This window comes from Mustela nivalis (assembly GCF_964662115.1).
Source record: "Mustela nivalis genome assembly, chromosome: 3".
In the NCBI taxonomy this organism is placed as follows: domain Eukaryota; kingdom Metazoa; phylum Chordata; class Mammalia; order Carnivora; family Mustelidae; genus Mustela; species Mustela nivalis.
Genome location: NC_139022.1, coordinates 103,149,272 through 103,163,878, shown reverse-complemented (window position 1 = coordinate 103,163,878; position 14,607 = coordinate 103,149,272). Strand labels below are relative to the sequence as shown.

Genomic DNA, 14,607 nt, shown 5'->3' with positions numbered 1-14,607 from the left:
ATGGAGCCCTGAGTAGGGCCTCATGTTCAGCAGGGAGTCTGCTTTTCCCTCTCCCTCTGCCCCTGCCCTTCCACCTCCCCACCATGCTTTATTTCTCTCTTGCTTTTTCAAAAAAATAAAATCTTAAAAGAATGAAATGTATGCATCAAGCTTTACTGAGATCTATATCAATGATATGGATCTAATGCAACAATAAAGGTTATTGTCTGAAACCAAAAATATGACATAAAATATCATTTCAAGTGGCACTTGTGAAGTAAGCAGTTCGATGTTTTAAAACAAAACTCTATTGCACTATTTTAGTGGTACAGCCATGTGAAGTGTGCTTGTCTCTCCTAGTGGGAGATTGGGGATTCTGGCTTTAGAAACAACTAAATACTCAGGTCCTAGACCAAAAATTGGTTCAATTTATTGGATCTGCTGAAAAATTCAGTTACTAATAATCCAGTCTGGGGTTAACTACCTTTATATTTGTTATATGCCATTTCAGTGAAGGCCAGCATTTCAGTTGACTAGCAGCAGCTAGAAGTGGTTGATGACAAGTAATCTTGTTTACTTGGATTTACTTCTTTACTGGGAACTATGCAAAATATCATTCCCCTTGTAACTTTGAAGATTTATGTTACATTTTGCAACTGGGAAAATAACTGTGCAATAGGAAGGAGGATGATAGGCTAAGTTTTCCTGGCTATGTTTACACTTTCCAGTTAAATAGAAGGATTTCTTTTTGGAACATAGCATTGGTGGTATTTTGGATAAAAGGGGATGTGCAACAGTGTGGAAGTGGGTTTTGTATATTTTATAGGGTTCAGATGTATAAAAATCTTGGGGAGAAGACAGTATTACTGACACTTTGTGGGGCAGAAATATGATTATCAGGTATTTTGAAAAGCAGACTCCCTCAGCCAGATTCATTGGATACTTAAAAACATTTTTAAACAAAGGAGAGAAGCAACTGTTAAACCCAGTATGCTATTGCAAATGAATATTCTAAGGATTGTTTCATCAACTGAGGTCATCATGGGATATTGTATTTCAGCACAAAAGTGGGAACCAGTACCTCATTGCGATAGACCAATGTTAGCTACTTTGTGTTTGAAGGCAAAATATATCTCTCTGGTATCTTTGAAGGTTAATGTTATATTTTATAACCAGGAAAATAATTGTGCAATGCAAAGGAGAGGGAATAGGCTAAAGTTTTTTCTGGCTATCATTTCCTTCACTGATAGAAGTGTATATCAGATAATATTACTATAAAGAAACTCTTTTGAAATAAAGGTTTAGAGGTAAGTATAAATTGTGCCCTTTTAAAGGCAATTTCAGCATTACTGATGCTTTCTGAAAAGTTGAAATGAATCAACATAGAGATACCCAAAAAGGAAATAAATAAAGAAAAACAGAAACAAGGAAAGAAGAAAAAACTTTATTCATATACTGCTAATTGGTAAGTATTCAAAACTACTGTACTCTGAAAACCTTTAGGCCTACTCTGTGGGATAGTCATCTATTACAGTGTGGATTTGAAGATGGAGGAATAATTATGTCAACATATGGATTATCCTGAAAACCTAGAAATTTGGTATGTTTCTGTAGCTAAGAATATGAATCAATCGTCATTAAATATATAGATATATAAAAATAATTTGTTCAGTAATGCTCAGGGTTGTCATTATTGTAACTGGTTAAACTGAAGCAGCAGAGGCTGCAGTGTCCTAGTGCGGACTGTGGGCGCCGCTGTTGGCCAAAATGGAGAGCTTGGGCACTGGCGATCTCTTCGCGCAGCCGCAGCGTACTTTCCCTATCCGACTCGTTAGCCCGAGCGTTTACACCACTTCCTCCTGTAGAAAAGAAGAAACCCTGACCCTCACACAGGACTTACAGGCCGTTCGGAGCTCTGGACATCTGCAGCGCAGAGATTATTTGTGATCCGGCGTCTCCAGGCCGGTGAGCAACCTGAAGGGAGCAAGAGGGATGGGGAGCGGCGCTGCGGAGAGGGGCTGGGCTGAGAGGCGGCCGGTGCTCTTTCCCTTCCTGCTGTCTTTGTTCTGGCCGGCGCTGTCTGAGCAGATCCGCTACGGGATTCCCGAGGAAATGCCCGAGGGCTCGGTGGTGGGGAACCTCGCCAAGGATTTGGGACTGAGCGTGCATGAGTTACCGACTCGACAACTGCGCATCAGTTCGGAGAAGGTTTACTTCACCGTGAGCGCCAAGAGCGGGGAGCTACTTGTGGGCAGCAGGCTAGACCGGGAGCAGATATGTGGGAAGAAGACAGCCTGTACTCTGGAATTTGAGGCTGTTGCTGAAAATCCGTTGAACTTTTATCACGTGAGTGTGGACATCGAAGATATTAATGACCATACCCCTAAGTTCACCCAAACTTCCTTTGACCTGCAAATAAGTGAGTCTACAAAGCCCGGGGCACGATTTATTTTAGGATCTGCCCATGATGCAGATATTGGTACCAACTCACTACAGAATTACCATCTCAGCCCCAATGATCATTTCTCACTCGTGAATAAAGAAAAATTAGATGGCAGTAAATACCCTGAGCTGGTACTAAAGGTGCCTTTAGACCGGGAAGAGCAGAAATCCTACCAGTTGATCTTGACGGCATTGGACGGCGGGGATCCACCCCTTAGTAGTACTGCCAAGATACAGGTACTAGTGACTGATGCCAATGATAACCCTCCAGTGTTTAGCCAAGAGCTATACAGGGTGGCTGTTCCGGAAAACGTTCTTCCGGGCACCCTTGTGCTTCAAGTGATGGCCACTGACCAGGACGAGGGTGTCAATGCCCAGATCACTTTCTCTTTCACAGAAGCAGGCCAGATTACCCAGTTTGACCTAAATTCTATTACAGGGGAAATTACTATTCTGCATACGTTAGACTTTGAGGAGGTCAAAGAATATTCCATAGTTTTGGAAGCAAGGGATGGTGGAGGAATGATTGCCCAATGTACTGTGGAGATAGAGGTCCAAGACATAAATGACAATTTCCCAGAAGTGGTATTCCAATCTCTGCGGGATATCGTTATGGAGGACACCAAGCTGGGAACACACGTTGCTTTGCTTAAAATCCGTGACAAGGATTCTGGACACAACGGAGAAGTTTTTTGTAAATTAGAAGGTGATGTTCCGTTTAAAATAGTCTCTTCTTCGATAAACACCTATAAATTAGTGACAGATGGAGTTCTAGACCGTGAGCAGACTCCTGAGTATAATGTCACTATCACAGCCACCGACAGGGGCAAGCCCCCCCTTTCCTCTAGCTCAAGCATCACCCTACACATTGGCGATGTCAACGACAATGCGCCAGTTTTCCAACAGCCTTCGTACGTCGTTCATGTGGCAGAGAACAATCCTCCAGGCGCCTCTATTGCCCAAGTCAGCGCCTCCGACCCCGACCTGGGGCCCAACGGTCGCGTCTCCTACTCCATTGTGGCTAGCGACCTGGAGCCACGGGCGCTGGCGTCCTACGTGTCCGTGAGCGCGCAGAGTGGGGTGGTGTTCGCGCAGCGCGCCTTCGACCACGAGCAGCTGCGCGCCTTCGAGCTGACCCTGCAGGCGCGCGACCAGGGCTCGCCCGTACTCAGCGCCAACGTGAGCCTGCGCGTGTTGGTGGGCGACCGCAACGACAACGCGCCGCGGGTGCTGTACCCGGCGCTGGGACCCGACGGCTCGGCGCTGTTCGACACGGTGCCACGCGCCGCGCAGCCCGGCTACCTGGTCACCAAGGTGGTGGCGGTGGACGCCGACTCGGGACACAATGCCTGGCTGTCGTACCACGTGCTGCAGGCCAGCGAGCCGGGACTCTTCAGCCTGGGGCTGCGCACGGGCGAGGTGCGCACGGCGCGTGCTTTGGGCGACCGGGACGCGGCCCGCCAGCGCCTGCTGGTCGCTGTGCGGGATGGGGGACAGCCGCCGCTCTCGGCCACGGCCACGCTGCTCCTGGTTTTCGCCGACAGCTTGCAGGAGGTGCTGCCAGATGTCAGCGACCACCCGGAGCCCTCTGACCCCCAGGCAGAGTTGCAGTTTTATCTGGTCGTAGCGCTGGCCTTGATCTCAGTACTTTTCCTCCTGGCTGTGACTCTGGCCATCGCCTTACACCTTCGTCGCTCCTCCAGCCTCACCACCTGGGGCTGCTTTCAGCCTGGTCTGTGTGTCAAATCAGGACCTGTGGTTCCTCCCATCTACAGTGAAGGGACTTTGCCTTATTCTTACAATTTGTGCGTTGCCCACACTGGAAAGACGGAGTTTAATTTGCTAAAGTGCAACGAGCAGTTGAGTTCAGAACAAGACATACTTTGCGGGGATTCATCTGGGGCCTTATTTCCACTTTGCAAATCCAGTGAGTCAACATCCCATCTGGTGAGTTTCTTTTAAGCATAACCTGCTTCTTATGATCTACCCAATTATTTATTTTTCATGGAAAAATATACACTTTGTAGATCTAAAATTTTCTCTAAAACGTGAAACTATCATGCCATTCTTCAAGGGAAATTAAAGTTGGAGCAGTTATGTTTCTTTTAGGGATGTCTTGACAGGCTCAGATCTATGGAGCAGTGAGATTGTAATTTTATCTAGGAAGGGAATCAGTATTATAGGCCATCTCCTAAAAGCTAATGAGATTTTTTCCTAAGTTTTTCTTCCTATTACCTAATACACTTTTTAAGCTGGATATAGTATAAATGTAAAAGTGGGCAATCATTTAAAAAAACTTTAAAACAAAAACAAAGCTAAAATTAGATATTTTTCATAACTGAATTTACCATTTTGTTTCTTCTATTTACTTCCTTTTGTTTCAAAGCCTCCTAGAATAAAGTGTCTTAACCTGGATTTTAATGTAGATGGCATTATGTATTCAATGAATTGTGTGGGTGTTTAAAAGCATTTTACTTACCAGTAAGACCAGTACGCTCACCAGAAGACAAAAGCATTTTCTTTATCTTGCAGCATAGGTTTTTCACACATACCTGTATAATTTTAAATTGTCTTTTTTTGCAGCCCACATATAGCCAGAAACCTTCTATCATTCTACTATCTCTAGGAGAAAAATGGAGTCTTGAATTCTTCAAATTTTAGACAAAATTGCCAATCTGATGTACATACTAGTATATATGTATATATCTCTATAGATATGATAATACATTTTTCATCTTTAGCTAGATGTTTTAGCAGATGTTCAGTCACTGACCACTTTACAAACTGAAGAAAAGAGACATAATTTTTTTGTAGTGACACTTTTTGATTGCTTGATGATAATTATGTGTTCCCTCTTTGTGGTTCTCTTGATCAAAATACTACTTAAGGGGGCGCCTGGGTGGCTTAGTTAAGCATCTGATTCTTGGTTTTGACTCAGGTTATGATCTCAGGATCCTGAGATCGAGCTCCACACTCAGCAGAGATTCTCTATAGGAAAAAAAATACTAATTAAGGCAAAATTAACTTTAGAATACTTGTCTTTTTCGCAAAGTTAATTGAGTCTGCTTTAAAATGCAATCATCTCTCATTTGTGGAAGAGTAGGATGGAGATTTGCTTTTCATTTTGTATTCATTTGTATTTTTTAAAATATTTTCTATTCAAATAGAAAAAATACAGAATTTAAATGAAGTAGCAAATCAAGGTTGCCTGGGACACCTGGGTGACTCAGTTGGTTAAGGGTCTGCCTTCAACTCAGGTTTGATCTCAGGGTCTTGGGATCAAACTGCACATTGGTCTCCATGTATATCAGGGAGTCTGCTTGTCCCTCTCCTTCCTCCTCTATTCCTCCAGCCACTCGCATTCTCTCTAAAATAAAATAAAACAAAATCTTAGAGCAAAACAAAACAAGAGTGCCTGGCTGTCTCAGTTGGTAAAACATAGAATTCTGGATCTTGGGGTTGTGAGTTTAAGCCCCACCTGGGTGTAGAGATTACTTAAATAAGTGAAATAGCAAAATAATATAATCTCTGATGAAACTTAAAAGTGAAAGCATTAATCCTGTTAACATTTAACAATATTTGTCAACATATCAATATGTAATTAAAATAGCATTTAAAAAAGGAAATTTAAAAAAAGCAACAACTCTACTGAAGGCTTACTATAATGATTAATTGGTTTACATCAAATACAACACCTTCTGAGTGAATCATGTTCAGTAGTTCTACTTTAGTCTAAAAATGAATTTATTGCCAGTGACAACTAGAGGCCTTATTTATTCGATAACAGATTTACAATAAAGCTCAGTGCATAGTAAGAAATGAAATGTTAATGATTTATATTTTAAGAGTAAACATATTCCAGAAATTTGAGTAATGTGAGACAATCCCATAAATCTTTGGGGATCATTTAATAATCCTTTGTAAAACTTTAACCCTACTTAATCCCATGCTTCTTGGCAACAACTTTTAAAAAATATGAATTCAGAGACAAATAAATTCAAAACATGCTATAAAAGGCAAGTATTTTTTTTCCTCCCTCAATAATCCAACATACACTAGTACATATCTAAGAGGGTGCAGTAACTGCTTAGGACTCTAAGCGCCGCTGTTCACCTATTTGGAGATAAATGTAACCAAATGCCATCCGGTTACTAAAGGCTCAGATCTCAGAAAGACCGGCAGATCCCACAAACCAGCTGCAGGGCTGCAGCGGAACTCTGTCCTTACATCTGAGACACTCCAGTTTTCTAGAAGATGATCTCCACAGCTGCAGCAAAAAGGTAAACAAGACGCAAATGCCCAATGAGGATGCTGAGTGGATTCCGTAGTGAAAGAACAATGGCCGCTCCAAAGAATTACCGGAAACGCGGCAGGCTGGTCCTGCTGTGCGTGTTGATGGGCACGCTGTGGGAAATCGGGAGAGGACAGATCCACTATTCGGTGCCAGAAGAGAGCGACAAAGGATCCTTTGTGGGTAATATCTCCAAGGACCTGAATCTGGAGTCACAAGAACTGGCGAAGCACGGAGTCCGCATCGTCTCCAGAGGTAGGACGCAGCTTTTTGCTCTGAACCGGAAAACTGGCAGCTTGCTCACCGCGGGCAGGATAGATCGGGAGGAGCTTTGTGCTCAGAGCACACAGTGTCTAGTAAATATCAACATCCTGGCTGAGGGCAGAGGAAAACTTTTTGGGATAGAAGTAGAAATCACCGATATCAATGATAATAACCCAAAATTCCAGACTGAGAATCTGGAAATGAAAATTAATGAAATCGCTGCGCCTGGAACACGTTATCCTCTCCCAGAGGCTGTTGACCCCGACGTGGGCATGAATTCCCTACAGAGCTACCAGCTCAGCCCCAGTCACCACTTCTCCCTGGACGTGCAAACTGGAGATGACGGAACTCTACACCCAGAGCTGGTGCTGGAGCAGGCCCTGGACCGCGAGGAAGAGGCTGCTCACCACCTGGTCCTCATCGCCTCAGATGGCGGCGAGCCGCGTCGCTCCAGCACAGTGCACATCCACGTAACAGTGCTGGATACAAACGACAATGCCCCGGTTTTTGCTCTACCAATTTACCGAGTGCAAGTCCCAGAGAACGTGCCCCCGGGCACCCGGCTGCTTACTGTGAGTGCTAGCGACCCGGATGAGGGAGCCAACGGAGAGGTAGCCTATAGATTCTGGAAAATTAGTGAAAAACAATCCCCATTATTCCAGCTTAATGAAAATACTGGGGAAATATCGACAGCAGAGAGTCTAGACTATGAAGAATGTGCATTTTATGAAATGGAAATACAAGCTGAAGATGTGGGGGCACTTTTGGGGAGGACCAAAGTGCTCATTTCAGTGGAAGATGTGAATGACAATAGACCGGAAGTGATCATTACCTCTCTGTTTAGCCCAGTCTTGGAAAATACTCTTCCTGGAACGGTAGTTGCCTTCTTGAATGTGCATGACCGAGATTCCGGGAAGAATGGTCAAGTTGTCTGTAACACACCTCATAATTTGCCTTTTCAACTAGAAAAATCAATAGATAATTATTATAGATTGGTGACATATAACTATCTGGACCGAGAAAAGATCTCTATGTACAATATCACAGTGATGGCCTCAGATCTGGGCACTCCTTCTCTATCTACTGAAACTCATATCACCCTGTATGTGGCTGATATCAATGACAATCCACCCACTTTTCCTCACGTCTCCTATTCAGCCTATATCCCAGAGAACAACCCTAGAGGTGCCTCTGTCTTCACTGTGAGGGCTCACGACCCCGACAGTGGCAAAAATGCCCAGGTGACTTACTCTGTGACCGAGGACATCATCATGGGGAGCCCTCTCTCCTCCTACGTCTCCATCAACTCAGACACAGGCATCCTATATGCTCTGTGCTCCTTTGACTATGAGCATATACAAGACTTGCAGTTACTGGTGACTGCTAGCGATGGCGGGGACCCTTCACTCAGCAGTAACGTATCACTGATCTTGTTTGTGCTGGATCAGAACGACAACACACCAGAAATTCTGTACCCCACCTTCCCCACCGATGGTTCCACAGGCGTGGAGCTGGCGCCCCGATCCGCAGAGCCCGGCTACCTGGTCACCAAAGTGGTGGCAGTGGACAGAGACTCTGGCCAGAACGCCTGGCTGTCCTACCGCCTGCTCAAGGCCAGCGAGCCAGGGCTCTTCGCGGTGGGGCTGCACACCGGCGAGGTGCGCACAGCGCGGGCCCTGCTAGACAGAGACGCGCTCAAGCAGAGCCTGGTGGTGGCGGTGCAGGATCACGGGCAGCCCCCTCTGTCGGCCACCGTCACGCTCACCGTGGCCGTGGCCGACAGCATCCCCGACGTCCTGGCGGACCTGGGCAGCATCGGGACCCCCGCCGACCCAGACGATGCGGACCTCACGCTCTATCTGGTGGTGGCGGTGGCGGCCGTCTCCTGCGTCTTCCTCGCCTTCGTCATCGTGCTGCTGGCGCTCAGGCTGAGGCGCTGGCACGCGTCGCGTGTGCTCCAGGCTTCAGGAGGCAGGTTGGTGGGCGTGCCGGCCTCGCACTTCGTGGGCGTGGACGGGGTGCGGGCTTTCCTGCAGACCTATTCGCACGAGGTGTCCCTCACCGCGGACTCACGCAAGAGTCACCTGATCTTCCCCCAGCCCAACTACGTGGACACGCTAATCAGTCTGGAGAGCTGTGAGAAAAATGATTCCTTGTTAACATCGGTAGATTTTCGTCAATGTAAGGATGAAGCTGCTTCTGTTCAGGTGAGTTCAGTTCTTCACGTTTAATTCTGAGAGGAATTATATTTTTTTTATAAATTTATGTTTTAAAACGCACATTGTGGAGGTAGTTTAAAAAGGTTTTTAAAAGTGAAACACAAAGTTTTTGGTTTTAGTGCTGGTACTATAAAATTGATCTCTAATCGTGATCATTTGCTTCAGTTGCTTTCCAAAGGCTTGGACAAGATTGTTTAAATGTCAGCTCTCAATCTTTTAACAATTTTCCATATGTGGAGCACCTGGCTGGCTCAGTCAATAAAGCATGGGATTTTTGATCTCAGAGTAGTGAATTCCACTTTGGGTGTAGAGATTACTATATATATATATATCTCGACAGATCTATATAGATGCCTAAATGGCTCAGTCTGTTAAGTGTCTGCCTTCAGCTCGGTCATGATCCCAGCTTCCTGGAATCGAGTTTGGTTGGGGTTCCTTGCTTAGTGGGGAGCCTGATTCTCCCTCTGCGTGCTTTGCCTGCAGTTCCTCCCTGCTTATGTTCTCTCTCTCTCTCTTTCTGACAAATAAATAAAATCTTTAAAAAATATACAAAAAATTAGAGTACCTGGGTGGCTTGGTTGGTTGGCCTCTGACTCTTGGTTTCTGCTTGGGTAGTGATCTCAGGGGTTGTAAAGATCAAGCAGGGATGGGGCTCTTGGATCAGTGGGAGACTCTGCTTGACGATTCTCTCCCTGTGCACCTCTCTCTGCTCATGCTCACACTCTCTTTCTCAAATAAATAATCTTTTTTAAAATTAGAAAAACATAATAATAAGTTTTTATTTTCCATATGTTACTATAATTATCACTTAATCACTCATTCACTTAAGAATTAGTTACTCTGGGGCACATGGGTCGCTTAGTGGGTTAAAGCCTCTGCCTTTGGCTCAGGCCATGATCTCAGGGTCCTGTGATGGAGCCTACCACCAGGCTCTCTGCTCAGTGGGGAGGGGAGCCTGCTTCCTTTCCTCTCTCTCTGCCTGCCTCTCTGCCTACTTGTGATCGGCCTGTCAAATAAATAAAAATCTTTTTAAAAAGAATTAGTTACCCAACCACATATGGTAAGTTTGTTTTCTATTTGGGAAATAGATATTCCTAATTAGAGTTGAGATAAAAATAAGTGAGACTTTTAAATCCTTGTATTAGCTTAGTAAACTTAAAATACATCTTACAATTTTGGGATTCTTTTAGGGTTAGGGTCTTGAAGATCTGAAGTTTTCTAGGCTTTTGGAGATTTTTCACTTTAAACCCCTTTTATGAGCTTTGTATTTGCATCAGTACCCTTCAAAACTGTGATACTTCTTATTATATTTCAGAACATAAATACAGGAGCGGCTGGGTGGCTCAGTGGGTTAAAGCCTCTGCCTTCCGCTCAGGTCGTGATCCCAGGGTCTGGGATCAAGCTCCACAGCGGGCTCTCTGCTCAGCAGGAAGCCTGCTTCCTCCTCTCTCTCTCTCTCTCTCTCTCTCTCTGCCTGCCTCTCTGCCTACTTGTAATCTCTGTCTGTCAAATAAATAAAATCTTTTTTTAAAAAAGAACGTAAATACATTTGAAAGGGTGGAACTTAGTAGTAGGTGAAACTAGTTCCCTTATGTGTCAGTTGTCTCCAAGAGCTCATACTAAAGAAGACATAGAATCTAAAATCTAAAATTTCCATCACCCCCCCAAAATACAGACAACAAGAATTGTATTTGAAATAAAATGTCATTTTGTAAAATACAAAAGATGTTTTTGGTAAGTTCCAATGAATTGTTCTGTTGAACAGCCATGTGAAATGTGCTGTGTTCACATGGTGAGAGAGTTTGAGAATGTTGATTTTAATAAGTTTCATTTATAGGGACGCCTGGGTGGCTCAGTTGGTTGAGCAGCTGCCTTCGGCTCAGGTCGTGGTTCCGGGGTCCTGGGATCGAGTCCCACATCAGGCTCCTTGCTTGGCAGAAAGCTTGCTTCTCTCTCTGCCTCTGCCTGCCTCTCTGTCTGCCTGTGCTCGCTCGCTCTCTCTCCCTCTGTCTCTGACAAATAAATAAAATCTTTAAAAAAAAAAGAAGTTTCATTTATAAATAGATTCTAAACAAGCTGATCAGTTTAATTAAAAATGATTCCATCTGGATTATATAACTTCTGTATTCCTTGTTATAGCATTTTAAGAGTGCTAACTCTTGATTTGTCATTACATGAGAATGAAGAACACAATAAAGCATTTGTTAGTTATAAAATGGGCATTTCCCAAGGGCTCTGTAGTGTTTCCTCCTATTTTGTACATACTGTGGGTGGGATTTAACTTCATATTTTCTGTAGTGTTTGGATGCACAGACATTTGAGGGGAGAACTATATTATTCATACTTCACAATTTTTAAAAGTGTTTGGAAACTTGTCCTGACAAAAGTACTTATTCAAAACATTCTCTGATTATTAAAAAAAAAAAAACTTCAACACATGGAGTAAAGTCAAATGTCATTTTCCCGGGAAATTTATATGAATAAACTTACCATAAGTTCAATTCTAAAGTCATTACTTCAGTATAACATAGATACATAGATAAGAGAGTAATGTGATCTACTGAAATATCCTTTTGTGACTGTGTATTGAAGAATAGAAAAACAGTTCCCCAGTGACTTTTAAGAATGAATTAATATACTATATTGGGTATGACATAATCCATGTAATTTTTAGACATGAAGAAGAAGGTAGAGTAAATCATCTCTTGGCTACATCATAGGGAGAGAGTTTTTTTTTTCTTTGAATGACTACTTCCTTAGATAGTCAAAAGAGTAAAGAGAAATTCTTAATACTTTTAAAAAAGATTTTATTTATTTATTTAACACAGAGAGAGAGAGAGAGAGAGAGAGATCACAAGTAGGCAGAGAGGCAGAGAGAGAGAGAGGAGGAAGCAGGCTCCCCGCCAAGCAGAGAGCCTGATTCAGGCCTCGATCTCAGGACCTGAGATCAGGACATGAGCCTAAGGCAGAGGCTCAACCCACTGAACCATCCAGGCGCCCCGAGAAATTATTTCTAAAAGAGAGTGTTAATATTATTAGAAGATGTTTGAGGATGTATGAAATTGCACAGCATTACAGAATAATTTCCAACAGTGTTAGTATTCTCTAATATATGTAACATGAAACCACATCAATAATGTACAAATGTTGGGGGAAGACATTTAGGTATCAATGAAAGAAGATTAAAATTGTCTCACATATTATATCTAATAAAATAATTCTGTGAAGTCAGTAGGTGATAAGCTCTCCGAAGTCAAGACCTCTGTTTTACTCATTTTTATATTGCTACTGACAAGGGCAATACTTAGCACAAGGCAACAGTTCAATGTATGTATGTAATAGGGTGAAATGGATGGACCAGTATCTGTAGGTTTCTATAAAAACTCAACATATTTCTAATAAATAAGAGAAAAAACACCTTTAAAAGGCTTTGTAATTTAAGATATTAAATATATTAACATAAAAACGTGGCTTGTTCAGTTATGCTCAGGGTTGTCATTATTGTAACTGGTTAAACTGAAGCAGCAGAGGCTGCAGTGTCCTAGTGCGGACTGTGGGCGCCGCTGTTGGCCAAAATGGAGAGCTTGGGCACTGGCGATCTCTTCGCGCAGCCGCAGCGTACTTTCCCTATCCGACTCGTTAGCCCGAGCGTTTACACCACTTCCTCCTGTAGAAAAGAAGAAACCCTGACCCTCACACAGGACTTACAGGCCGTTCGGAGCTCTGGACATCTGCAGCGCAGAGATTATTTGTGATCCGGCGTCTCCAGGCCGGTGAGCAACCTGAAGGGAGCAAGAGGGATGGGGAGCGGCGCTGCGGAGAGGGGCTGGGCTGAGAGGCGGCCGGTGCTCTTTCCCTTCCTGCTGTCTTTGTTCTGGCCGGCGCTGTCTGAGCAGATCCGCTACGGGATTCCCGAGGAAATGCCCGAGGGCTCGGTGGTGGGGAACCTCGCCAAGGATTTGGGACTGAGCGTGCATGAGTTACCGACTCGACAACTGCGCATCAGTTCGGAGAAGGTTTACTTCACCGTGAGCGCCAAGAGCGGGGAGCTACTTGTGGGCAGCAGGCTAGACCGGGAGCAGATATGTGGGAAGAAGACAGCCTGTACTCTGGAATTTGAGGCTGTTGCTGAAAATCCGTTGAACTTTTATCACGTGAGTGTGGACATCGAAGATATTAATGACCATACCCCTAAGTTCACCCAAACTTCCTTTGACCTGCAAATAAGTGAGTCTACTGTGCCAGGCACTCGGTTTATATTAGAAACAGCGGAAGATGCAGATATTGGCTTAAATGCCCTTCAGATTTATAAACTCTCTCATAACCCTATTTTCTCATTGATAAGTAAGGAGAAACAAGATGGTAGTAAATACCCAGAACTGGCATTGGAGAAACGTTTAGACCGAGAACAACAGAGTTACTATCGTTTAGTTCTGACTGCCTTGGATGGTGGAGATCCGCCACTCAGCGGTACCACTGAGCTCCGGATACAGGTCACTGATGCCAATGATAACTCCCCTGTTTTCAAGCAGGACATATACAGAGTAAGCCTTCGAGAAAACGTGCCCCCAGGCACCGCAGTGATACAGGTGTCAGCCACTGACCAAGACGAGGGCATCAACTCTGAAATCACTTACTCGTTCTACAGGACCGGGCAAGTTTTCAGTCTGAATTCAAAGAGCGGGGAAATTACAACTCTAAAGATGCTGGATTTCGAAGAAGTCAAGGAATATTCTATAGTGGTGGAAGGGAGGGATGGTGGAGGACTGGCTGCACAATGTACAGTTGAAATTAACATTCAAGATGAAAATGATAACAGTCCAGAAATTACATTCCATTCTCTAGCGGAAATGATTCTGGAAAACGCACCGCCAGGAACACTAATTGCTTTGATCAAAATATATGACCGAGATTCCGGGGAAAATGGGGAGGTTAATTGTCGATTAGAGGGTGAAGTTCCTTTTCAGATAATCTCTTCATCCAGAAATTCATATAAGTTAGTAATAGACGGGGCTCTGGACCGAGAACAGACACCAGAATACAATGTCACCATAATAGCCACTGACAGGGGCAGGCCGCCCCTCTCAGCGACCACAAGTGTCACTTTGATCATCACTGACGTCAATGACAACGCTCCAGTTTTTCACCAGGCCTCCTACCTGGTTCACGTGATGGAGAACAACTCTCCTGGAGCCTCTATTGCCCAAGTCAGCGCCTCCGACCCCGACCTGGGGCCCAACGGTCGCGTCTCCTACTCCATCGTCGCCAGCGACCTGGAGCCACGGGCGCTGGCGTCCTACGTGTCCGTGAGCGCGCAGAGCGGTGTGGTGTTCGCGCAGCGCGCCTTCGACCACGAGCAGCTGCGCGCCTTCGAGCTGACCCTGCAGGCGCGCGACCAGGGCTCGCCCGCAC

General features: G+C 44.5%; 3 protein-coding genes across 3 annotated transcripts in view; all 3 read left to right on the top strand.

Moving 5' to 3' along the window:
- Positions 1-14,607, top strand: part of LOC309860937 (uncharacterized protein) — a 174,382-nt gene that overhangs the window by 47,312 nt on the left and 112,463 nt on the right.
- LOC309862039 (protocadherin gamma-B2-like) overlaps positions 1-14,607 on the top strand; it is a 64,535-nt gene that overhangs the window by 26,724 nt on the left and 23,204 nt on the right. The gene's annotated exons all lie outside the window — the stretch shown is intronic.
- LOC309862031 (protocadherin gamma-B4-like) lies at positions 478-6,865 on the top strand. Its single transcript, XM_082725325.1, has 2 exons — positions 478-4,368; positions 6,579-6,865. The coding sequence occupies exons 1-2, from the start codon at positions 1,972-1,974 to the stop codon at positions 6,747-6,749; spliced, it is 2,568 nt and encodes an 855-aa protein (XP_082581451.1). The 5' UTR covers positions 478-1,971; the 3' UTR covers positions 6,750-6,865.